Consider the following 23,685-nt stretch of genomic DNA (forward strand, 5'->3'; position numbering starts at 1 on the left):
TCTGTCTGTCTGTCTGTCTGTCTGTCTGTCTGTCTGTCTGTCTGTCTGTCTGTCTGTCTGTCTGTCTGTCTGTCTGTCTGTCTGTCTGTCTGTCTGTCTGTCTGTCTGTCTGTCTGTCTGTCTGTCTGTCTGTCTGTCTGTCTGTCTGTCTGTCTGTCTGTCTGTCTGTCTGTCTGTCTGTCTGTCTGTCTGTCTGTCTGTCTGTCTGTCTGTCTGTCTGTCTGTCTGTCTGTCTGTCTGTCTGTCTGTCTGTCTGTCTGTCTGTCTGTCTGTCTGTCTGTCTGTCTGTCTGTCTGTCTGTCTGTCTGTCTGTCTGTCTGTCTGTCTGTCTGTCTGTCTGTCTGTCTGTCTGTCTGTCTGTCTGTCTGTCTGTCTGTCTGTCTGTCTGTCTGTCTGTCTGTCTGTCTGTCTGTCTGTCTGTCTGTCTGTCTGTCTGTCTGTCTGTCTGTCTGTCTGTCTGTCTGTGTGGGTCGTGTTGTGTGTTTGCATCTCATTATCTCGGTTGTTTTGTTTTTTTAGCCACAGAATGCTGTCATTTTCTTGAAGTCAACAAATAGGCAGTGTGACCTTTGAATGACCTTTGGACATTCGGTATCTATTGAGTACCAAAATAGAGTAGATGTGAGTGCTTCCTGGATGTCTTCCACACATTCTAGTTTCGGAGATGTTTTCTCGACTGTGTGGCTACTGGAAGCTGTGAAAGCAGTGACGTCTCATCTTCTTTTGCGTTCGTATTTGTCTGTATGTATGTATCTATGGATCTGTACAATGTGTGGAAAACTGATATTGTAGACCAGGGGTATTCAACTCTGACCCTACGAGGTCCGGAGCCTGCTGGTTTTCTGTTCTACCTGATCATTAATTGCACACACCTGGTGTCCCAGGTCTAAATCAGTCCCTGATTAGAGGGGAACAATGAAAAAATACATTGGAACTGGCTTAGAGGCCCAGAGTTGAGTTTGAGGGCTGTAGACATTAAGTTACCATGTATAGAATGTATCTCTTCACAAATGCTGTATATTGTGACTATGCTGTTTGGTTTTCCTCCTGGTTGAGACATGTTAGATATACTGTAGATTCCATTTTTTTTTTTTTGCCCGACTTGCATTTGAACTTTTACCCATGATCTTTGAATTCTGACCTGTGACTTCTCCCTGCAGCCTCTGAGTTTGGCCTGAGTGATGCTCTGGATCCCAACAATGACATTGGAGGGAAGGACAAGAACAAGGGACAAGCAGGTTATTGTTTATTTTTGTTATAATTTATTTATGTATGAATTACTTTTGTTCTTATTTTGTTTGTGTAGAGTATGTCATTCAGAAGTGTGGATTTGCAGTAGGTATGGTATACATATTGTAGTGGAGCAGCAGTAGGTATGGTATACATATTGTAGTGGAGCAGCAGTAGGTATGGTATACATATTGTAGTGGAGCAGCAGTAGGTGTGGTATACATATTGTAGTGGAGCAGCAGTAGGTATGGTATACATATTGTAGTGGAGCAGCAGTAGGTATGGTATACATATTGTAGTGGAGCAGCAGTAGGTATGGTATACATATTGTAGTGGAGCAGCAGTAGGTATGGTATACATATTGTAGTGGAGCAGCAGTAGGTGTGGTATACATATTGTAGTGGAGCAGCAGTAGGTATGGTATACATATTGTAGTGGAGCAGCAGTAGGTATGGTATACATATTGTAGTGGAGCAGCAGTAGGTGTGGTATACATATTGTAGTGGAGCAGCAGTAGGTATGGTATACATATTGTAGTGGAGCAGCAGTAGGTGTGGTATACATATTGTAGTGGAGCAGCAGTAGGTGTGGTATACATATTGTAGTGGAGCAGCAGTAGGTATGGTATACATATTGTAGTGGAGCAGCAGTAGGTATGGTATACATATTGTAGTGGAGCAGCAGTAGGTGTGGTATACATATTGTAGTGGAGCAGCAGTAGGTATGGTATACATATTGTAGTGGAGCAGCAGTAGGTATGGTATACATATTGTAGTGGAGCAGCAGTAGGTATGGTATACATATTGTAGTGGAGCAGCAGTAGGTGTGGTATACATATTGTAGTGGAGCAGCAGTAGGTATGGTATACATATTGTAGTGGAGCAGCAGTAGGTATGGTATACATATTGTAGTGGAGCAGCAGTAGGTATGGTATACATATTGTAGTGGAGCAGCAGTAGGTATGGTATACATATTGTAGTGGAGCAGCAGTAGGTGTGGTATACATATTGTAGTGGAGCAGCAGTAGGTATGGTATACATATTGTAGTGGAGCAGCAGTAGGTATGGTATACATATTGTAGTGGAGCAGCAGTAGGTGTGGTATACATATTGTAGTGGAGCAGCAGTAGGTATGGTATACATATTGTAGTGGAGCAGCAGTAGGTATGGTATACATATTGTAGTGGAGCAGCAGTAGGTGTGGTATACATATTGTAGTGGAGCAGCAGTAGGTATGGTATACATATTGTAGTGGAGCAGCAGTAGGTATGGTTTACATATTGTAGTGGAGCAGCAGTAGGTATGGTATACATATTGTAGTGGAGCAGCAGTAGGTATGGTATACATATTGTAGTGGAGCAGCAGTAGGTATGGTATACATATTGTAGTGGAGCAGCAGTAGGTGTGGTATACATATTGTAGTGGAGCAGCAGTAGGTGTGGTATACATATTGTAGTGGAGCAGCAGTAGGTATGGTATACATATTGTAGTGGAGCAGCAGTAGGTGTGGTATACATATTGTAGTGGAGCAGCAGTAGGTGTGGTATACATATTGTAGTGGAGCAGCAGTAGGTATGGTTTACATATTGTAGTGGAGCAGCAGTAGGTATGGTATACATATTGTAGTGGAGCAGCAGTAGGTGTGGTATACATATTGTAGTGGAGCAGCAGTAGGTATGGTATACATATTGTAGTGGAGCAGCAGTAGGTATGGTATACATATTGTAGTGGAGCAGCAGTAGGTATGGTATACATATTGTAGTGGAGCAGCAGTAGGTGTGGTATACATATTGTAGTGGAGCAGCAGTAGGTATGGTATACATATTGTAGTGGAGCAGCAGTAGATAGCTGGTGTAGAAAACTGTAGCAGTTTTAGTTTTAGTAGAGTAGCAAATACTAGGAAAAGCAGTCATAGTAACAGGCTAGTATTAGTGATAGTAATAGGTATTAGTAATAGGCTAGTAGTATTAGTGTATTAGGTTTGATAGTCTGTATACTACAGTCACAGTAGTAGTATGGTAATATTAGGGTTTGATAGTCTGTATACTACAGTCACAGTAGTAGTATGGTAATATTAGGGTTTGATAGTCTGTATACTACAGTCACAGTAGTAGTATGGTAATATTATATTAGGGTTTGATAGTCTGTATACTACAGTCACAGTAGTAGTATGGTAATATTATATTAGGGTTTGATAGTCTGTATACTACAGTCACTTGAGTAGAATGGTAATATAGTATTAGTGAATTAGGGTTTGATAGTCTGTATACTATAGTCACAGTAGTAGTATGGTAATATTATATTAGGGTTTGATAGTCTGTATACTACAGTCACAGTAGTAGTATGGTAATATTATATTAGGGTTTGATAGTCTGTATACTATAGTCACAGTGGTATTATAGTACAGTGGTGGTATAGTATTAGTATATTAGGGTTTGATAGTCTTTATACTACAGTGGTATTATAGTAGTTTGGTTTGATAGTCTGTATATTGCAGTAGTAGTAGTGTGTTATTATCATAGTAACACTATATTAGCCTAGTATCAGAGGGTTGATGTGGTGTCATGTCTCGTCAGATAAAGGTATTGGAGGCGGAGGCAGGGGAGACAGAGCCCCCAACAACAGAGGAGGGAATGGGGGTAAGAACCCTGCCTGACCTACCTGACCTGACCCTAACCTACCTGGTCAACCTGGATAAACTAAACCATGCCTGTCTACTGGGCCTACCCAAATCAACCCTAACCTGCCTGTCTACTGGGCCTACCCAAATCAACCCTAACCTGCCTGTCTACTGGGCCTATCCAAATCAACCCTAACCTGCCTGTCTACTGGGCCTACCCAAATCAACCCTAACCTGCCTGTCTACTGGGCCTACCCAAATCAACCCTAACCTGCCTGTCTACTGGGCCTACCCAAATCAACCCTAACCTGCCTGTCTACTGGGCCTACCCAAATCAACCCTAACCTGCCTGTCTACTGGGCCTACCCAAATCAACCCTAACCTGCCTGTCTACTGGGCCTACCCAAATCAACCCTAACCTGCCTCTTTACTGGGCCTACCCAAATCAACCCTAACCTGCCTGTCTACTGGGCCTACCCAAATCAACCCTAACCTGCCTGTCTACTGGGCCTACCCAAATCAACCCTAACCTGCCTGTCTACTGGGCTGGGGACCAGCTTTCTGCTCTGTTCTTGGATAATACCTAGTTCTATTTAACAGCATACCTCTCTTTTAATATCCAATCTCTGTCCTTCTTTATATCACTCTATATTTGATCTATGTGTAAATGTGTAGAATTGCAGGAAATAAGCTTTAAAATATATATTTTCAGCCTCATCTCAGCCTCATGGTGTACTGTGTGTGTACTGTGTGTGTACTGCGTGTGTGCACTGTGTGTGTACTGTGCACATAGCATAGCTATATCCTCACTCTATCCTGTTAATGTGGTGATAATATCTGGCAACCCTGACCCTTCTCTTTCCCCTTCCTGAATGACATCTGGCAACCCCGATCCTTCTCTTTCTCCTTCCTGAATGACATCTGGCAACCCCGATCCTTCTCTTTCTCCTTCCTGAATGACATCTGGCAACCCCGATCCTTCTCTTTCTCCTTCCTGAATGACATCTGGCAACCCCGATCCTTCTCTTTCTCCTTCCTGAATGACATCTGGCAACCCCGATCCTTCTCTTTCTCCTTCCTGAATGACATCTGGCAACCCCGATCCTTCTCCTTCTCCTTCCTGAATGACATCTGGCAACCCCGATCCTTCTCCTTCTCCTTCCTGAATGACATCTGGCAACCCCGATCCTTCTCTTTCTCCTTATTACATCTTTACACTAGAAGACCAGCGCTTGTCCTCTATATACTGTGACTGACTCCCTCGTCTACTGAACTTTCTCCTCTTTCTGGAGACCCTTCTTTGGGGATGTTGTCTGTGTTTGAGCGGGGGCCGTCCCTGGCTTGGAGCCTGGTGTGTCAGGTTAGGGTTGCCAGTTAATGCTGATTCTATATCCCTTAGGTGGATCTTTCTCAGATGATGATCTGCTTGACGTTGGGAAAGACGACCCCTACAACCCTGACAAAGGCAAAGGTAATGGATGATCTTAAAAAGTGGAAATTATTAGATAAACAAACATAATAAAAGAGCGTGAGAACAGTCTTCTGAGTTCAGACCTTTACCATTGCTTGTTTTTTAAAAGGAAGATACTCACTCTGTTTAAATCCTACTTAAAGGTAAATGTCTTGTTTTAGTTGGACAAATATGTACATCTGGGTAGGTAGTTCATATTTTCAATCAGGACACAGGGACCTTTATTAAATGCATTTACATTGATTGCACATTATAATAGAATGTAACTGACTAGCTGACATGCATCATTCCGGTAGGTGGACACGGTGGAGGCCAGTCTGCCGCCGACGACAACAACCTTGGTATGACGACGACAACAATATTTTTATGAAACAACTGGTTATGCATGGCAAAGGTCTGTGACTAATATTGATTATTGGCTATCGATTATTGACTATTGATTACACCTCTGTGTTCCTCTGTGCTCCAGACACCATGGCTGAGACCGGAACCATCGCCGGGATCGTCAGTGCCATTGGCTTGGCGCTGGTCGGCGCGGTCACCAGCTATGTCTCCTACCAGAAGAAGAAGCTCTGCTTCAGCATACAGCGTAAGAAGCCAGATGGGGTTGACGTAATCTGACGTAATCTGTGATCTAGATCTTGTGGTATAATGTGGATATGATTCTATATAGTTTTGATAACAGTGTAACGATTACCTGGGATTACAGTAATCTATATTCATATAATCGTATCTAGATAAATTCTCAGATTTACCAGACTGCTGTGTCCTGTTACAGAGAGCCTGAATGCAGACCTGGTGAAGACTGATAACCCAGACGCTGTGGTGGCCACAGAACCACAAGGTAACCACCAAACCACCCATACAGGTCCTATCTCCAGTGCATTCTGAAAGTATTCAGACCCCTTGACTTTTTCCACATTTTGTTACGTTACAGCTTTATTCTAAAATGGGTTCAATAGTTTTCCCCCCTCATTAATCTACACATAATAACCCATAATGGCAAAGCAAAAATAGTTTGGGGGGAATTTTTGCAAATGTATAATTTCTTTTGTTTGTTGAAATATCACATTTGCATAAGTATTCAGACCCTTTACTCAGTACTTAGTTGAAGCACCTTTTGAAAGTGTGATCAGGTTTATAACCGTCAGTTTAATCTCTCTCTCTCTCCTCCCTCTCCTCTCCTCTCCTCTCCTCTCCTCTCCTCTCCTCTCTGTTTCTAGTTCAACAGACTCTTCTGGAGGCCCCCAACGCTGAGCCTCCTAGTCAGGATAACACTGTCTAATATCCCACCCGTCCGTCCGGCCTCATCCCCCAACGCTGAGCCTCCTAGTCAGGATAACACTGTCTAATATCCCACCCGCCCGTCCGGCTTCATCCCCCAACGCTGAGCCTCCTAGTCAGGATAACACTGTCTAATATCCCACCCGCCTGTCCGGCTTCATCCCCCAACGCTGAGCCTTCTAGTCAGGATAACACTGTCTAATATCCCACCCGCCCGTCCGGCCTCGTCCCCCAACGCTGAGCCTTCTAGTCAGGATAACACTGTCTAATATCCCACCCGCCCGTCCGGCCTCATCCCCCAACGCTGAGCCTCCTAGTCAGGATAACACTGTCTAATATCCCACCCGCCCGTCCGGCCTCGTCCCCCAACCTACACACACACACCTGCACACACACGAAGAGGGTGTGACAACACACACTTACACGCCCTCACATTGGGGAATACCCCCCCCCCCACCTCATACGCCAACACACACTCACCACTTTTGAAGGATAGTTCCCTCCCCGTTATACCTTAAGAATTGTAGATAGATGGTGATCAGCAAACTCTGTCTGAAATGTAGAGTTCCACTGACAGCCATGTTGACGCCACCAAGTTCCATGTCATTCTAGAATCTTAATGTCATTCTAGAATCTTAATGTCATTCTAGAATCTTAATGTCATTCTAGAGTGGGAATGGTATTGTCACTATGGTTTGCCGACCTCTGTAGACCTTCCCCCCGCCACACTGTGTGTACATATCATTTAATTTATTTGAACTGTTTTAAACATCACTAATATGCCTGTTTACAAGTTGATTATGAAGGAATGGTAGCCTAATCCTAGATCAGTTTTTATTTGACAATGATAGTCAGAGGATTTGCTATACTTAAGCACATACAGATCCTGGACCAGGCTTTCATCTTGGTATTTCCTGAAATATAGTATAACCCACATACCTTCCCCCTAACTCTGTTATCCAATCAAAAATCTTAACCAAATAATTACCCCCCCCTAGTACATATATCCCCCCCTAGTACATATATCCCCCCTAGTACCATTCCCCCCTAGTACATATATCCCCCTCATTTCCCCCTAGTACATATATCCCCCTCATTCCCCCCTAGTACATATATCCCCCCCATTCCCCCCTAGTACATATATCCCCCTCATTCCCCCCTAGTACATATATCCCCCTCATTCCCCCCTAGTACATATATCCCCCTCATGTGATTTTTCTACCATTTCTACCTTCATGTTATTGTCCTAAAGAAACAGTTTTGCAGTGGTTTCTTCCATACGTTAATGTTTAGAAGCTGCATTTTTATAGCCTGGTTGTCAGTCTGTTTGTGCTTTCTTGCCAACTCCTTATCACTCATTGTAATGGCAGTCGTATGTACTGCATGACGGTGACAGAAATATAATTGATAAGAGCACAACCAGATCTGGGAACCAGGCTAGCACTTTTATAGTGTTGATTTTAGGATGATGTTTTATTTTTTATGAAGCGATGTTCATTTGAAGAACTCAATGACTTACTTACTCCAGAGCTGCTGCGTAAATGTCCATGATGTGATTTGCGTTTGTTTTAAGAAACTGAAGAGAATATAAGCTCTTTTCCAATATCCATACTAGCATACTACTTATGGAACAAACCCGTGTATTGGGGCCCTAGCATTCTAAGTAGTATGCTAGGATGGACATTGGAGCACACTCAAAGGCTCTGTTCCAATAGCCACACTAGTGTACTGCTTAGTGAACGATACCAGTGAATTTGGCGTGCTTTCTAAGTAGTATGCTAGTATGAATATTGGGAGTGTAGCCTTTAAGTCCACTTGTGTGGAACATGGGAATGTGATGAAGATACACAATGTAGAAAGACTAGTTAGTATCTGTTTTTTCTTATTGAGATAATGCCTGTGCTAGAGAAAGTAAAGTAAACGTGAAATCGAAGCCTAGTCGAACTTAAAACTTCTTGATATTGAAGTAACGTAACGGTTGCGTCCCAGACTGCATTGCATCAACCAACGGTTGCGTGTCACGTCAGCGAGTGCGTAGTCGGGCATCGCATTGCTATATCAATGAGTTGTTTGGCAGATATGGAACAGAATTACACACCTATCCAGGAGTTGTGACTTCTGGCAAGCTTCTGCAATGTAGCCATCCTGGAACGTGCCCAGTGGTTCTGTAGACTGGACATTTGTTTGACTGGACAAGGCTATACATAAACTTGTGAAGTTCTTCAGATTGAGCTATTTGCTATATGATATCAGGGTTAGTTCATCTCTGTGATTTGGATAGTGTTTATACTAGCTGTTGCTTGTTGTTAGGAAAGGTCGAGGTGAATTACGTTTCAATTCACTTTAGTTCATTCAAGAAGCGAATTCAAATTCCATGTCAAGAATTTAGAAAATCTTTAATTAAAAAATAAAGGGCAGATTTCAATTTGATTTTGAATTTAAAATCACTCCTTTGAATTGATTGATTTGAAATGGAATTGGCCCGAATCCTGATTAGGAGACTAGTAAGTGGAACGTGAAGCTTGTAAATTGCAGCGTGAGCATATTTCTGTGTTATTACTATTTAATTGTTGTATGATCGTATTCCTTGATATTACGGTGTATCTTAATGATCTATACACTCGTTCCTAAGTGTGTTTTTATTCAAATAGTTTCCGTCTCTGCTCCCCCACTCTTTCTGAACGAATGTTGTTTACTAGAGTGGCTTTTGTCTCAACTACTTAGCTGAACTTATCTAAATATTGTTTTAGATATAGAAGGATTCCAAGTGATTTTATTCCAGATAACAAAACAAACCTTTTTAGGGCAGATACTCAAATGACACCCTCTTCCCTTTGTAGTGCACTATTTTATTCTATATAGGGAATAGGGTGTGATTTGGGATGCACTCCCACTGGAACCTGTGCCCTGTTCTGTTCGGCTCCCTTGTTGCCTTGGAAACGCAGCTCTAGAACCACTCCTCCTGTGAGGTTGAGGCGCTCTCCCTATCTGCGTATACTCTCCGCCTTTAGTAACTGATCCTGGTGCAGTTGTTATCTTACTTATAATGGATAAGATAAAGATTTAGGTTGGAGGAACTGTTGTTAACCCTTTGATAAATAAGAACAGAACATTCCATCCTTTGTCAATCGTTCTTATTAATTCTAGCCGTTGGCATCATGAAGGACCGTAGCATTCCGGGATAGGACAATAGAACTGTCCAGAACTTCCACTCTACATTTACATTTACATTTACACTCTACAAAGGGTTAATAACTGTTAGTCAACATTCTCCTCTCCTGTCATCCAGATGCAGGTGCTGCAGTACTGATGGTGCTTCTCTCTATGCCTTATAACCTGCTGGCTCCCGCAATACTAAACACACAGAACTAGAACCAATAGAATGGAATGTTCAATGAGTAGAATTGATTCTATTCATGCTTTTCTCAGTGTTCTACACATGAAACATTAGTGTGGGAACCACCAACCAAATATCAGTGGTTTGAGGGCCTGTGTCCATTCTATACGTTGTCTTTCTATGGCTAAAAAAAACACCTCCTGTGACAGAGCTGTGCTCACACAAAAGAAACAATGAATGTTAAAGGAATGTACTCTTTCTCTAAATCAGTTGCGATAGCGATCGCTCGTAGCAAATGTTCTTAAAACCCACCAAAGAAATGTTGAATTGCTGATTTTAAGATGGGACAATATTAGACGTTGGTGTTGTGCTTTGGGTTGAATGTTTCACTCATTGACTGGCACTAAACAGAGTAGAGGAAGACACCCCTTCAATTTTTTTAATAAGATTGCACGTGTGGTAGTTTGGGGCACAATAAAAAATAATGAAAACACATAAGTGAAGACCTTTGAATACGGACCAATTGAATGCTTACAAGTGTCGTCCTGTACGCTAGTAACATCACATAAAAATCTAAAAATAAAAATGACATAGTTATTCCTTACAAATATTACCTTTTTTTAAACACGGTTTCAGACTGTTAGAACTAAGAATCCCCCACCCCCTATCCTATCCAATTTGAAGAGCACAGAGTTGTGTGAGTGAGATTTGCCTGTGTGGTGAGTACCATCTTCTAGCACTATGGTTCGGAATGGTATTAAGGTGCCTCTTGGTTGCAGTATGGATAATTTGCCTGATTTTGAAAATTAGAGGTGTTTCGATGATGTAAAAAAAACTACTAGTTCATACAGTAGTCAGTGAACTAGGAGTTGCTGCATGCCCAATAGTTTGCAGTCTTAAGGCTTTGAGGTTGCCCTTTTGTTTATATGGTTTACGGTAACAGACATATCAGCAGTTGGATCCCCTTAAATCGTGGGTGCTGCTCTACTACACACATGACGGTAACGGGCTATAACAGAACTGTACAGAAATGAAAAGCATGTTTTCGGATATTTAGCTGTAGTCTTTGGAAGTTTTCCTCATTGGGTTATCATTGGGATGGCCTGGGTGCCAGTCTATTTCTGCTCTCTTGCCAACTCCTTACGGCTTGAAAATGACAGCAATGGAGTTGTCAAGTAACAAGAGCACAAACAGATTTGGGACTGGAGTGAAGTTGGATCAGAAGTAGTGGTTGGTGAATGTGAGGGTATTTATACACTGCCAGTAAAGTCTAGGATAAGAACATTAAGTATTGCACTGTTATGTCAAGAGAAACCAGGAAGTAACTATTCATGAGCCAATTTACATTTACATTTAAGTCATTTAGCAGACGCTCTTATCCAGAGCGACTTGTTCCAATCCAGCTCTAGTCACCGCTGGCTCTGTTCAGAAGTAGTGCACTAGTATCTAGGGAATATGCTGTTATTTCAGACACCTCAATTTGGTTTTCTGTGCAGATATACTTCCCCTAAGATACGTTATGACATCAATGTCCCATCCTTCTTAATCCCGTTCTAGTGTGATGTCATCCAGTCCTTACACTAGTGTCACTCCAACCCCACTGATCAGTTAGAACACAGGGCTCTTATGACATGACAATGTACATTATGTATTCAGATATGTAAACAGAATGGCCTTCTGCATGCATGGAATCCACGCCTGATTCACTAGTGCCTGTCAATTGACCCACACAATTTTACATGTATGCATATACACATACTTATGCACGCAAACACACAGTTAACAAAGGGCCACTGGTAACTTGGACAACTTCTTATAATACTAAACAGACATGTAATGACATAGATTATTCCTATACTGCTGCAGTTCTATACATCTATATTTCACTGCTGTCTCGCTCACTGGCAAATACATTGTGGAACGACGACATTCATACGATCAATGAAACCCAATAAAATTTGAAAAGAAAGCCAAAGACTGTTTCTTTTCTTGTATCAGTGCAATGTAAGACGTTTTTATTTGCGATGAGCCGTGAAAAGCATATTAGCTTCGTTTTGGTCACCCACAGAAGCACCAAGGCATAATGCTAACGGCTTGATATCTTAAGTTGACAGACAGGCATGTAAAATACATGGTAAAGGCTTAAACATGTTTCAGATGAACACATTTACCACAGAATCGTTTAATGAAGGTGCAGCACAGTGTTGAGAACATTAAACATGTTTCAGATGAACACATTTACCACAGAATCGTTTAATGAAGGTGCAGCACAGTGTTGAGAACATTAAACATGTTTCAGATGAACACATTTACCACAGAATCGTTTAATGAAGGTGCAGCACAGTGTTGAGAACATTAAACATGTTTCAGATGAACACATTTACCACAGAATCGTTTAATGAAGGTGCAGCACAGTGTTGAGAACATTAAACATGTTTCAGATGAACACATTTACCACAGAATCGTTTAATGAAGGTGCAGCACAGTGTTGAGAACATTAAACATGTCAAGGGAAACAGTTATTGTTATAACCACTATAATACAGGAGAACACATGCATAATGTCAAGGGTCAGGTAAAAAATGTAGGTTCATTTTTACGGACTATTCAAGTTGGGTAATGGCGTGGGTATAGGGTCAACCAATGCAAAAACGTACCTATGTCCACATACGGGTATTTGATTCAATTGCAACTCAAATAATGAGCATATTTTTTTATTTCGCCATAGTTGAGAAAAGGATGGTCAGTATTGTTATTTGGCTTAAAGGCCACAAGAGGGCCCTATGAGTTGAACATTACCAGTGACTACCATTACCATCTTGTTAGGCCTTGGAGAGTAAAAACCAAGGGAGCAACTTCGGTTATAGAAGTGTGTGTGTGGGGGGACGGACGACATTTTACAGTACCAGTCAGGTTTGGACACCAACTTATTCAAGGGTTTTTCTTTATTTGAACTGTTCTCTACAGAAGAATAGTGAAGACATCACAACTATGAATAAACACATATGGAATCATGTAGTAACCAAAAAGGTGTTATCAAAATATATTGTAAATTCTTCAAAGTAGCCACCCTTTGTCTTTGACAGCTTTGTACACTCTTGGCATTATCTCAACCAGCTTCACCTGTAATGCTTTTCCAACAGTCTTGAAGGAGTTCCCACATATGCTGAGCTCTTGTTGGCTGCTTTTCCTTCACTCTGCGGTCCAACTCATCCCAAACGATCTCCATTGGGTTGAGGTCGGGTGATTGTGGAGGACAGTGCATCTGATGCAGCACTCTAGCACTCTCCTTGGTCAAATAGAACTTACACAGCCTGGAGGTGTGTTGGGTCATTGTCTTGAAAAACTTATGATAGTGGGACTAAGCACAAACCAGATGGGATGGCGTATTGCTGCAGAATGCTGTGGTAGCCATGCTGGTTAAGTGTGCATTGAATTCTAAATAAATCAGTTTCATCAGCAAAGCACCATCACACCTCCTCCTCAATGCTTCACGATGGGAACCACACATGCAGAGACCATCTGCATCTCACAAAGACAAGGCGGTTGGAACCAAAATCTCAAATTTGGACTCAAGACCAAAGGACAGATTTCCACTGGTCTAATGTCCATTGCTCATGTTTCTTTGTCCAAGCAAGTCTTTTCTTCTCATTGATATCCTTTAGTAGTGGTTACTTTGCAGCAATTCGACCATGAAGGCCTGATTCACATCTCCTCTGAACAGTTAATGTTGAGATGTGTCTGTTAAACTCTGAAGCATTTATTTGGGCTGCAATTTCTGAGGCTGGTAACTCTAATGAACTTATCCTCTGCAGTAAAGGTAACTCTGGGTCTTCCTTTCTTGTGTCAGTCCTCATGAGAGCCAGTTTCATCAATAGTGCTGATGGTTTTTGTGACTGCACTTGAAGAAACTTTCAAACTTCTTGACTGGCCTTCATGTCTTAAAGTAATGATGGATTGTCATTTCACCAAATAGTGCTATCTTCTGTATATCACCCCTACCTTGTCACAACAACAGTCTCAAACGCATTAAGGGAAAAAAAAGTCCAGAAATTAACTTTTTACAAGGCACACCTGTTAATTGAAATGCATTCTAGGTGACTAACTCATGAAGCTGGCTGAGAGAATGCCTTGACAGATTTGCACTCTTGGCAAAAGGGTTGCTACTTTGAAGAATCTCAAATCTATTTAGATTTGTTTATCACTTTTTTGGTCACTACATGATTCCATGTGTTTCTTCACTGTTATTCTACAATGTAGAAAATAGTACAAGTAAAGACAAACCTTTGAATGAGTAGGTGTGTCCAAACTTTTGACTGGATAGCAAAATGTATATCTCCAGTACCAGTCGGATCAACACTCCAAACAGCCTACCCGACCGCTCAGAGGCGGTCGGGTAGGTCCTAAAGCACACTGGTTGTCTCATTTTGTATCACATTCAAATGATAAACCTGGGGGGGTGGCAAAAATGTCTATTACATTTACATTTAAGTCATTTAGCAGACGCTCTTATCCAGAGCGACTTACAAATCTATCCCAAATGAAAGTTCCACCCCTGGTAAAAAACACCAGTAGAAATGCACAATCTAATACAAAAGCACCACTGGGTAAAAGGTTCAAACACAAAACAAAAGGATTTGGCATCAGCAGAGTAGAAGTAAATCACGTGGGGGAAGAACAAACAAACATGGTTGCATTTACACAGGCAGTCTAAATCTGTTCCACTGATTCATCAGATCAGATTTGTGCTGCCTGTGTAAACACAGCCTATGACCAATAACAGTGTGGATAAGCAACAAATACCCATTGAATAGAAAGGCAAAGAGGACGTTTTTTAAGAGTGCACAGACTTTGAATGGAACATGTTGATAGGAACACATGACAGGGTACATTACAAGGGAAGGACAGGAATAGGGGACACATATTACAAGGTACCAGTTATGGCACAGCTGGTTAAGTAGTACATACAGAGGTTATGTCCCAAATGCCCCCCCTACGTAGTGCACAGCTTTTGATCAGGCTAAATAGGGTACCATTTGGGACGTATCCTTAATGATCCACTTGATATAACATGCTTACTCGAATGTGTTTAAAAAAATGTGCACTTGATATTTCGAATTTCTACACGTCGTCTATGAATTCAACATATTTCTAATATTGGAAACGGTATCATACCTTAGGTAGGTAGAAATGTTAGTTCAATCTATTCATATGTTCTATGTTACAATAAACACCAAATACTATGGTGCTTTTTTCTCAACAATTTCATTACCTCATTTCTTTTCCCTTATTTTAAATACAAAAAAAAAAGAATGAAACTTTGTTAAAAACGTGTACCTCGTTTCTCAAGTTAAACTCTTTCTAGTTCTTTATGATAAAAACACGAAGTGAAAAAGTGATTCGGGAATACGAAGACTAACAAACAAGTGGTTACGTGTGTGTGTTCAGTTCTGTGTTGGGGACTGCATTCAGGTGTGTGTTCAGTTCTGTGTTGGGGACTGCATTCAGGTGTGTGTGTGTGTGTTCAGTTCTGTGTTGGGGACTGCATTCAGGTGTGTGTTCAGTTCTGTGTTGGGGACTGCATTCAGGTGTGTGTTCAGTTCTGTGTTGGGGACTGCATTCAGGTGTGTGTGTGTTCAGTTCTGTGTTGGGGACTGCATGCAGGTGTGTGTGTGTTCAGTTCTGTGTTGGGGACTGCATTCAGGTGTGTGTGTGTGTCTGTGTTCAGTTCTGTGTTGGAGACTGCATTCAGGTGTGTGTCTGTGTTCAGTTCTGTGTTGGGGACTGCATTCAGGTGTGTGTCTGTGTTCAGTTCTGTGTTGGGGACTGCATTCAGGTGTGTGTGTGTGTGTTCAGTTCTGTGTTGGGGACTGCATTCAGGTGTGTGTGTGTGTTAGACAATGGTATGTGTGTACTGTATTAAACAATGGTGTGTAGGGGCGTGCCCCCGCTGTGTGAGGGTGATGATGTGTGTTCTGACGAAGACGAGAGAGAGCCGCGTGATGAAGATGCTTCCCTCTCCAACTCGTCTACCTTCCTCTGTAACTCTGCTCTCAGGAACAACAGCTCCTTCAGGTTCTGGTGCACCGGCATCTGATGAGAGAGATGCAGAGTTAGAAACATGTACGGATACACGTGCAGAACAAGCCGTAAAGCAACAGTCAGGTCTGTCTTCCTTCACAACCCCTACCTGCGGCCTCATACGGGGGCTCCATCGTACGTAGTAGCCAGTCCACAGCTCCAGGTGTCTGACGCTAGCTAGAGGGTACAAGACCTGGTGCTCATAGTCCACATAGAACGGGTTGGTGAAGTCCTCTGGTTGACTGTTGATATAGGACCACAGAGAGACTGTCTTTGTCTGGACTTCCTGTTGAGGAGGAGAGAAAGAGAGACAGGCATGAGTTAATCAACATTTCACACATAGCTTTACAGTAAGAGACCAGATGAGAACTTAATTCATTGTGACTAGGTGACCCAACCTCCCACCCCCGTCAGCAAAGAAATGGTCCGTACCTTGGCTACTCTTTCCTGTTCGCTGTCGTAGAGGAATGTACCAAATAGACAACTATAGAGGTGGTCCAGAATGGTTATCAGGAACAACTCATTAAACTCAAACGCAGCAGGAAACTAGGAACAAATAGACAGAAAGAAAAAAGTATAATTTGTTTGTGTGTAGCAGGGAAAACGTATCAGATGTGTGTACATGCATGTACTGTGTCGGCACTCACCTGTCTGTTCATCTGCCAGACACAGTCGATAAACTGGATAAAGAGAGGCGATCTCTCCGAGTTGGCATGGTTCTCATCCCCATGACCCACACGCTGAAAAACACAGGTTATTACACAAAGAGCCCCTCACACACCTGTATAAAAACCCGCAGGAAACCATATAAAAACACACAATCCTCACCGCAGCAAACTTGTGTCCGAAGCTGATCCACTCCTTCTCCAACAGCACCTGAGGAGACACAGCTCTTATACTTTACAGAACTGACCACAGAATCCTCCCTCACCAACAAGGCACTGCACAAGTTATAGTGATCTTGAGATCTTTCTTCTTGTAATAATGAATCAAAAGTAGCTGAAGTTAAGATGTTGTCAGCTAGGCTCTGAGCAGTATTAGCTAGCTGACAAACTAGAAACTAACCAACACATTGTTTAGACAGTTGATTTTGGGTGCTAGATTGACAAACTAAAATGATTTGAAAGCGGTTTATTTGTGTTAAAATACAGCAGATATGGCCTTTGGATCACCAGGCTGTTGATGTCGTTTTTGGGTTTATACTTTTCAAAATGACAAGGACAATTTTGATGTCAGACGGCTATAGAATGTTCCAAGCTGCCACGGTGACAATTGTCCACAGACAGCCTTTACCCCCCTCCCTTCATCCATCCCTCCTACCCACCTGGAATCCTCTCAGGGTGCGGTAGTGGCTGTCCAGCATCAGCATGGCCAGAGAGGTGAGCTGGGACGTCCGGTCCCACCCATCACTACAGTGGACCATCACAGAGGTCTTACCAGACTCCAGCCTGTCAGCTATACGCACGGCGCCCGCCAGGAGCAGCTAGGGGGACATTTAGTGACAGTAAGCCTGATCTATGAACCACCCCCTGTGTGTGTGTGTCAAATCAAATCTTATTTCTAACACGGCAGAACACAACAGGTGTGAGATGCTTACTGACAAGCCCTTAACCAACAACGCAGTTCAAGAAATAGAGAAGAAAATATCTACTAAATAAACTAAAAGTAAAACAAAACGTAGTAAAATCTAAAAGTAACAAGAAAATTACATCACAATAACGAGGCTATATACAAGGGGTACCGGTGGTATGCATAGATAATAAACAGCAAGTAGTGTAAATTGGGGGGGGGTTAAAATGTAAATAGTATTCATTGTTCAGAAGTCTTATGGGAAGCTGTTAAGAAGCCTTTTGGTCCTAGACTTGGCGCTTCGGTACCGCTTGCTGTGCTGTAGCAGAGAGAACAGTCTGACTTGAGTGTTTGAAGTCTGACAATTTTTTGGGCCTTCCTCTGCCACTGCCTAGTTTACATACACCTTAAGTCAAATATATTTAAACTCAGTTTTTCACAATTCCTGACATTTGATCCTAGTAAAAATGCCCTGTTTTAGGTCAGTTAGGATCACCACTTTATTTTAAAGGGACGATGATGGCTCACGGCTGGGTTTCCCTTTGTAGTCCCTAATAGTTTTCAAGCCCTGACATATCCAACAAGCGTCAGAGGCGGCATAGTAGGATTTAATCTCAGTATGTATTGACGCTTGGCCTGTTTGATGGTTCGTCTGAAGGCATAGTAGGATTTAATCTCAGTATGTAGACGCTTGGCCTGTTTGATGGTTCGTCTGAAGGCATAGCGGGATTTCTTATAAGCTCTAGCCTTTCGCTCAGTGCGGATGTTTGCCTGTAATCCATGGCTTCTGGTTGGGGTATGTACGGTCACTGTGGGGATGACGTCGTCGATGCACTTTTATTTAACAAGGCAAGTCAGTTAAGGACAAATTCTTATTTACAATGAAGGCCTAACCCGGCCAAACCCTAATGACGCTGGGCCAATTGTGAGCCTCCCTATGGGATTCCCAATCACGGCCGGTTGTGATACAGCCTGGAAACAAACCAGGGTCTGTAGTGACACCTCTAAGCACTGAGATGCAGTGCCTTAGACCGATGTGCCACTCTGGAGCCCCCAAAATATATTGATGAAGTCGGTGACTGAGTGGTGTACTCCGCAATGCCATTGGATGAATCCCCGAACATATTCCAGTCTGTGCTAACAAAACAGTCCTGTAGTGTAGAATTCACGTCATCTGACCACTTCAATATTGAGCGAGTCACCACTTTAGCTTTTGCGTGTAAGCAGGAATCAGGAGGATAGAATTGTGGTCATTGCCAAATGTATGCATCTCGGTGTGGAGTAAAGGTGGTCTGGAGTTGACATGTTGACATGCTGGTAGAAATGAGGTCAAACGGATTTAAGTTTGCCGGTATTAAAGTCCCCGGCCACTAGGGGCGCTGCTTCTGGATGAGCATTTTCTTGTTTGCTTCTGGCCCTATACAGCTTGTTGAGTGGGGTCTTAGTGCCAGCATTGGGTTGTGGTGGTAAATAGATGGCTACGAATAATATAGATGAGAACTCTCTTGGTAGATAGTGTGTATTCTACCTCAGGCAAGCAGTGGTGTAAAGTACTTTTAAGTACTACTTAAGTCATTTTTTGGGGTGTCTGTACTTTACTCTTTATATTTGACAACTTTTACTCCACTTCACTCCCAAAGAAAAGTATGTCATTTTTAACTCCATACATGTTCCCTGACATCTAAAAGTACTCGTTACATTTAGAATGGTAAAGCAGAATTATGGCACCAATATAATGCTAATCAATATAATGCTAACCAATATAATGCTAACCAATATAATGCTAAAGCAGAATTATGGCACCAATATAATGCTAATCAATATAATGCTAACCAATATAATGCTAAAGCAGAATTATGGCACCAATATAATATTAATCAATATAATACTAATCAATATAATGCTAAAGCAGGCCAGAATTATGGCACCAATATAATGCTAATCAATATAATACTAATCAATATAATGCTAACCAATATAATGCTAAAGCAGGACAGAATTATGGCACCAATATAATGCTAATCAATATAATGCTTTGTCATCCATACTGCCTCATCTGGCAGACTCACGAAACACAAATACTTGTTTGTACAGGATGTCTGAGTGTTGGAGTGTGCCCGTAATTAAATATAATATGAAAATTGTGCTGTCTGGTTTGCTTAATATATAACATGTACTTTTACTCAAGTATGACGTTTCGAGTACTTTTCCCACCCCTGTACTTAAGTACATTTAAAACCGGATACTTTTACTGGGTAATTTAGTATTTTACTGGGCAACTTTCACTTTTACTTGAGTCATTTTCTGTTAATGATCATCCTTGAGTATTTTTTCCACCACTGCAGGTGAGCAATACCTCGAGACTTATTTTATATTAGACATCGCACACCAGCAGTTATTGAAAAATAGGCACACACCCCCGCACCTCACTTTACCAGATGTAGCTGCTCTGTTCTGCCGAAACACGGAGAAGCCAGCCAGCTCTATATTATCCATGTTGTCTTTCAGCCAAGTCTCAGTGAAACATAAGATATTACAGTTTTTAATGTCCCGTTGGTAGTATAGTCTTAATCGTAGATTGTCCAGTTTGTTTTCCAATGATTTCACGTTGGCCAATAATACAGAGGTTAGTGGTGGTTTACCTACTCGTCCACAAATTCTTACAAGGCACCCCGCCCTCCTCTTCCTTCTTCACGCTGATGATGGGGATTTGGGCCTTGTCTCTGCAAAGCAGTATGTCCTTGGTGTTGGACTCATTAATAAAACAAATCTTTGTCCAGTTCGAGGTGAGTAATCGCTGTTCTGATGTCCAGAAGCTCTTTCCAGTCATGAGACGGTAGCAGCAACTTTATGTACAAAATTAGTTACAAACAATGTGACCCCCAAAAAAAAAAAACAGCACAGTTGGTTAAGAGCCTGTAAAATGTCAGCCATTCCCTCCGGCACCATTATCATAGTGTGTGTGCAAAACAGAGAGAGCAAAACTCAGAGAAAAGACAGGGAGTCCTCCTTACCCGTATGTACTCTAGCCAGTGTGTCTGGTCGACTGCAGAGTGCCAGTGAGCCTCATCTATACTAGGGTAGACCACTTCCTTCAGTTTCCTCAGTGACTCTCTCATCACGTGGATGTTGGGGATCTCCAGGAAGTTGAGTTCTACGTTGGGATAGAAACTCTCACTCTCATAACCACCATCCTTAGCCTGGGAGAGAGGAGCGGAGGGGTGGAAGGAAGAAAGGAGAGAAGGGGTGGAAGAAAGGAAGTAGGGGTGGTAGGAAGGAGGGAGGGGTAGAAGGAAGGAAGTAGGGGTGGTAGGAAGGAGGGAGGGGTGGAAGGAAGGAGGGAGGGGTGGAAGGAAGGAGGGAGGGGTGGAAGGAAGGAGGGAGGAGTGGAAAGAAGGAGGGAGGAGTGGAAGGAAGGAGGGAGGGGTAGACGGAAGGAGGGAGGGGTAGAAGAAAGGAGGGAGGTGTAGAAGGAAGGAGGGAGGGGTAGAAGGAAGGAAGGAGGGGTGGTAGGAAGGAAGGAGGGGTGGTAGAAGGAAGGAGGGAGGGGTAGAAGGAAGGAGGGAGGGGTAGAAGGAAGGAAGGCGGGTATAAGGAAGTAAGGAGGGTATAAGGAAGTAAGGAGGGGTATAAGGAAGTAAGGAGGGGTATAAGGAAGGAAGGAGGGTAGAAGGAAGGAAGGAGGGGTAGAAGGAAGGAAGGAGGGGTAGAAGGAAGGAGGGAGGGGTATAAGGAAGGAAGGAGGGGTATAAGGAAGGAAGGAGGGGTAGAAGGAAGGAAGGAGGGGTAGAAGGAAGGAAGGAGGGGTATAAGGAAGGAAGGAGGGTAGAAGGAAAGGAAGAAGGAAGGGGGAGGGGTAGAAGGAAGGGGGAGGGGTAGAAGGAAGGGGGGAGGGGTAGAAGGAAGGAAGGAAGGAAGGAAGGAAGGAGGGGTAGAAGGAAGTAGGGAGGGGTAGAAGGAAGGAAGGAGGGGTAGAAGGAAGGAAGGAGGGGTAGAAGGAAGGAAGGAGGGGTAGAAGGAAGGAAGGAGGGGTAGAAGGAAGGAAGGAGGGGTAGAAGGAAGGGGGGAGGGGTAGAAGGAAGGGGGAGGGGTAGAAGGAAGGAGGGAGGGGTAGAAGGAAGGGAAATAAGTAGAGTGAAAAAGGAGAAGGGGTGGAAGCAGTAACACAGCGATGGAGCTCCTTGATTCAACAACTCTACCTTGTTGTTGTCTGCCACGCTGCTCTGTCGGGCGTCAAAGATGGTGAGTTTGTGAGACTGAGCGTTGGCATCCATGATGGTCTGGAGGTATCTCTCGTCCTCCTTACAACGCCGGTCAGAGGGGCCCACTAAAGGCTGACTGCTACGGACTATAGTGGCCTGGCTCTCCGGGTGGATCCACGATAACACCTAGGGGGGTTTAAGTACCATCCTCACTGATTTAACCTGGTAACTTTCACTGTCATTTTCCCAGAGAGAGAGATGCATACCGGTATGCGATGCCTGGCCCTAAAGGCTACCACTCCTTTGAGGTGGTCGTCCTTGATGCTGGTGGGGATGACGACCAGGGCAGGGTAGGTGTCACACACCTCATAACTACTGTTCATCTTGCTGATGGTCCAACTCTCGTTGGGGAGACCCTGGGGTGGCGGACAGGAACAGGAACACTGCTAAATGTACTGAAGAACAGTTCATATAAGCTAGTCTTACATGAAACATTTCAAAGACTTCAAGAATCAATGCACATTAACCTCAAAGGATTGTGGGAGTGTGGATGAATCAGAGTAAGGCTTTCTACACACCTGCTGAACTACCCCAATATCCAGAACTAGTGGGAGATGAGTGAGTAGGAGTGATTAAATGCATCTAGACATGGAACATGCTAATCTCACTGATATAAACCTTTCGGTCTTGAGTGAAACTACAACTTTGCCTTATCTAACTGAACATGTCTATTAGCTAATATTCAAACGTCCATGGTTACCTGTCTCTTGTACTCTGCCATGGGGTCATACACCTTCCAACCATCCACAGGAAACTCCTCCTTATACAGGAAGGCAAACAGGGGCTGCAATGGGATAGGCCAGGGAGAGTGAGTGGCAGGTCTTTCAACCAATCAATCAGCAAGGATTCTAAGACTCCACCCCATGTTATGATCCCCCTCGAGTGATAGTTTTCCGAACAAACCAATATATAATATAAATTCTAATTAAGAGCCTGCCCCATTTCGAGTGACACATCCCTGCACCTATTAGGCTGCTGGGATCTTTAACTCCCACCCCATTTTGGTTGAGTGACATCTCTGCACCTATCAGGCTGCTAGGAGAGTGATAGGTCTCACCAGGTCGTTTGACAGGGGGAAGGCGTGTTTGGCCAGAATCTCTACTATCTCTGGTTGGCTGGCATCCTCCTTATAGGCAAACCTGGGACTACGCATGTCCTGATGGAGAGGGAGAGAGAGAGATGTTTCATTACAAATTGATAACTGACAGGACAATTTGCACAACCCAAACATAAAACTTGATGTATACTGATGCTATAGATGATCTATTTGAGTGCAATCTAACGTTCACCTTACAGACGATCTCCATGCCCCTTGTGTTCTCTCCATGACTCTGAACACTGATGGTCTCCAGGCGGCTGATCGCTCCCAGGTTCACATCCAGGATGAACGGAGTATCCTGGGAACAGGAATCAGACAGGAATAGGACGGGGATTAGACGGAAATGGGACAGGGATTAGAAGGAAATGGGACAGGGAATATATTGAAATGGGACAGAGAATATATGGAAATGGGACAGGGAATATATGGAAATGGGACAGGGATTATATGGAAATGGGACAGAGATTATATGGAAATGGGACAGGGATTATATGGAAATGGGACAGGGATTATATGGAAATGGGACAGGGATTATATGGAAATGGGACAGGGATTATATGGAAATGGGACAGGGATTATATGGAAATGGGACAGGGATTAGAAGGAAATGGGACAGGAATATATTGAAATGGGACAGAGATTATATGGAAATGGGACAGAGATTATATGGAAATGGGACAGGGATTATATGGAAATGGGACAGAGATTATATGGAAATGGGACAGGGATTATAT

At 42.9% G+C, this 23,685-nt stretch overlaps 2 protein-coding genes and 1 long non-coding RNA gene across 8 annotated transcripts in view; 2 read left to right on the forward strand and 1 right to left on the reverse strand.

The window, feature by feature from the left end:
- The window catches only part of cd99l2 (CD99 molecule-like 2), a 41,004-nt gene extending 29,088 nt beyond the window's left edge, over positions 1-11,916 (forward strand). For 2 of the 5 annotated variants that reach the window (XM_052497660.1, XM_052497661.1), the window contains exons 5-11: positions 1,161-1,238; positions 3,806-3,868; positions 5,249-5,320; positions 5,617-5,661; positions 5,790-5,909; positions 6,099-6,164; positions 6,544-11,916. In XM_052497660.1, the coding sequence (XP_052353620.1) occupies positions 1,161-1,238; positions 3,806-3,868; positions 5,249-5,320; positions 5,617-5,661; positions 5,790-5,909; positions 6,099-6,164; positions 6,544-6,605 (506 nt within the window). In that variant the 3' untranslated portion in view covers positions 6,606-11,916. The remainder of the gene's footprint in view (positions 1-1,160; positions 1,239-3,805; positions 3,869-5,248; positions 5,321-5,616; positions 5,662-5,789; positions 5,910-6,098; positions 6,165-6,543) is intronic. The other 3 variants (XM_052497663.1, XM_052497664.1, XM_052497662.1) reach the window with 2 other exon arrangements.
- Positions 11,917-15,301: 3,385 nt separating this feature from the next.
- On the forward strand, positions 15,302-15,967 carry LOC127916176 (uncharacterized). 2 transcript variants are annotated; one of them, XR_008093705.1, is made up of 4 exons: positions 15,302-15,448; positions 15,493-15,644; positions 15,693-15,790; positions 15,821-15,967. It is a non-coding gene; the product is annotated as an uncharacterized LOC127916176 (long non-coding RNA). The 2 variants fall into 2 exon arrangements; XR_008093706.1 differs by lacking the exon at positions 15,693-15,790 and having other exon boundaries at positions 15,493-15,662; positions 15,821-15,961.
- Positions 15,826-23,685, reverse strand: part of LOC118379661 (myotubularin-related protein 1-like) — a 34,308-nt gene continuing 26,448 nt past the window's right edge. The window contains exons 5-16 of the mRNA XM_052497642.1: positions 23,142-23,249; positions 22,910-23,008; positions 22,553-22,636; positions 22,059-22,208; positions 21,790-21,978; positions 20,605-20,790; positions 17,346-17,504; positions 16,850-16,897; positions 16,669-16,761; positions 16,454-16,567; positions 16,131-16,307; positions 15,826-16,033 (exon numbers count right to left, since the gene is read on the reverse strand). Coding sequence (XP_052353602.1) covers positions 15,860-16,033; positions 16,131-16,307; positions 16,454-16,567; positions 16,669-16,761; positions 16,850-16,897; positions 17,346-17,504; positions 20,605-20,790; positions 21,790-21,978; positions 22,059-22,208; positions 22,553-22,636; positions 22,910-23,008; positions 23,142-23,249 — 1,581 coding nt within the window. The 3' untranslated portion in view covers positions 15,826-15,859. The remainder of the gene's footprint in view (positions 16,034-16,130; positions 16,308-16,453; positions 16,568-16,668; positions 16,762-16,849; positions 16,898-17,345; positions 17,505-20,604; positions 20,791-21,789; positions 21,979-22,058; positions 22,209-22,552; positions 22,637-22,909; positions 23,009-23,141; positions 23,250-23,685) is intronic.

This window comes from Oncorhynchus keta, chromosome 35, assembly GCF_023373465.1.
Source record: "Oncorhynchus keta strain PuntledgeMale-10-30-2019 chromosome 35, Oket_V2, whole genome shotgun sequence".
In the NCBI taxonomy this organism is placed as follows: domain Eukaryota; kingdom Metazoa; phylum Chordata; class Actinopteri; order Salmoniformes; family Salmonidae; genus Oncorhynchus; species Oncorhynchus keta.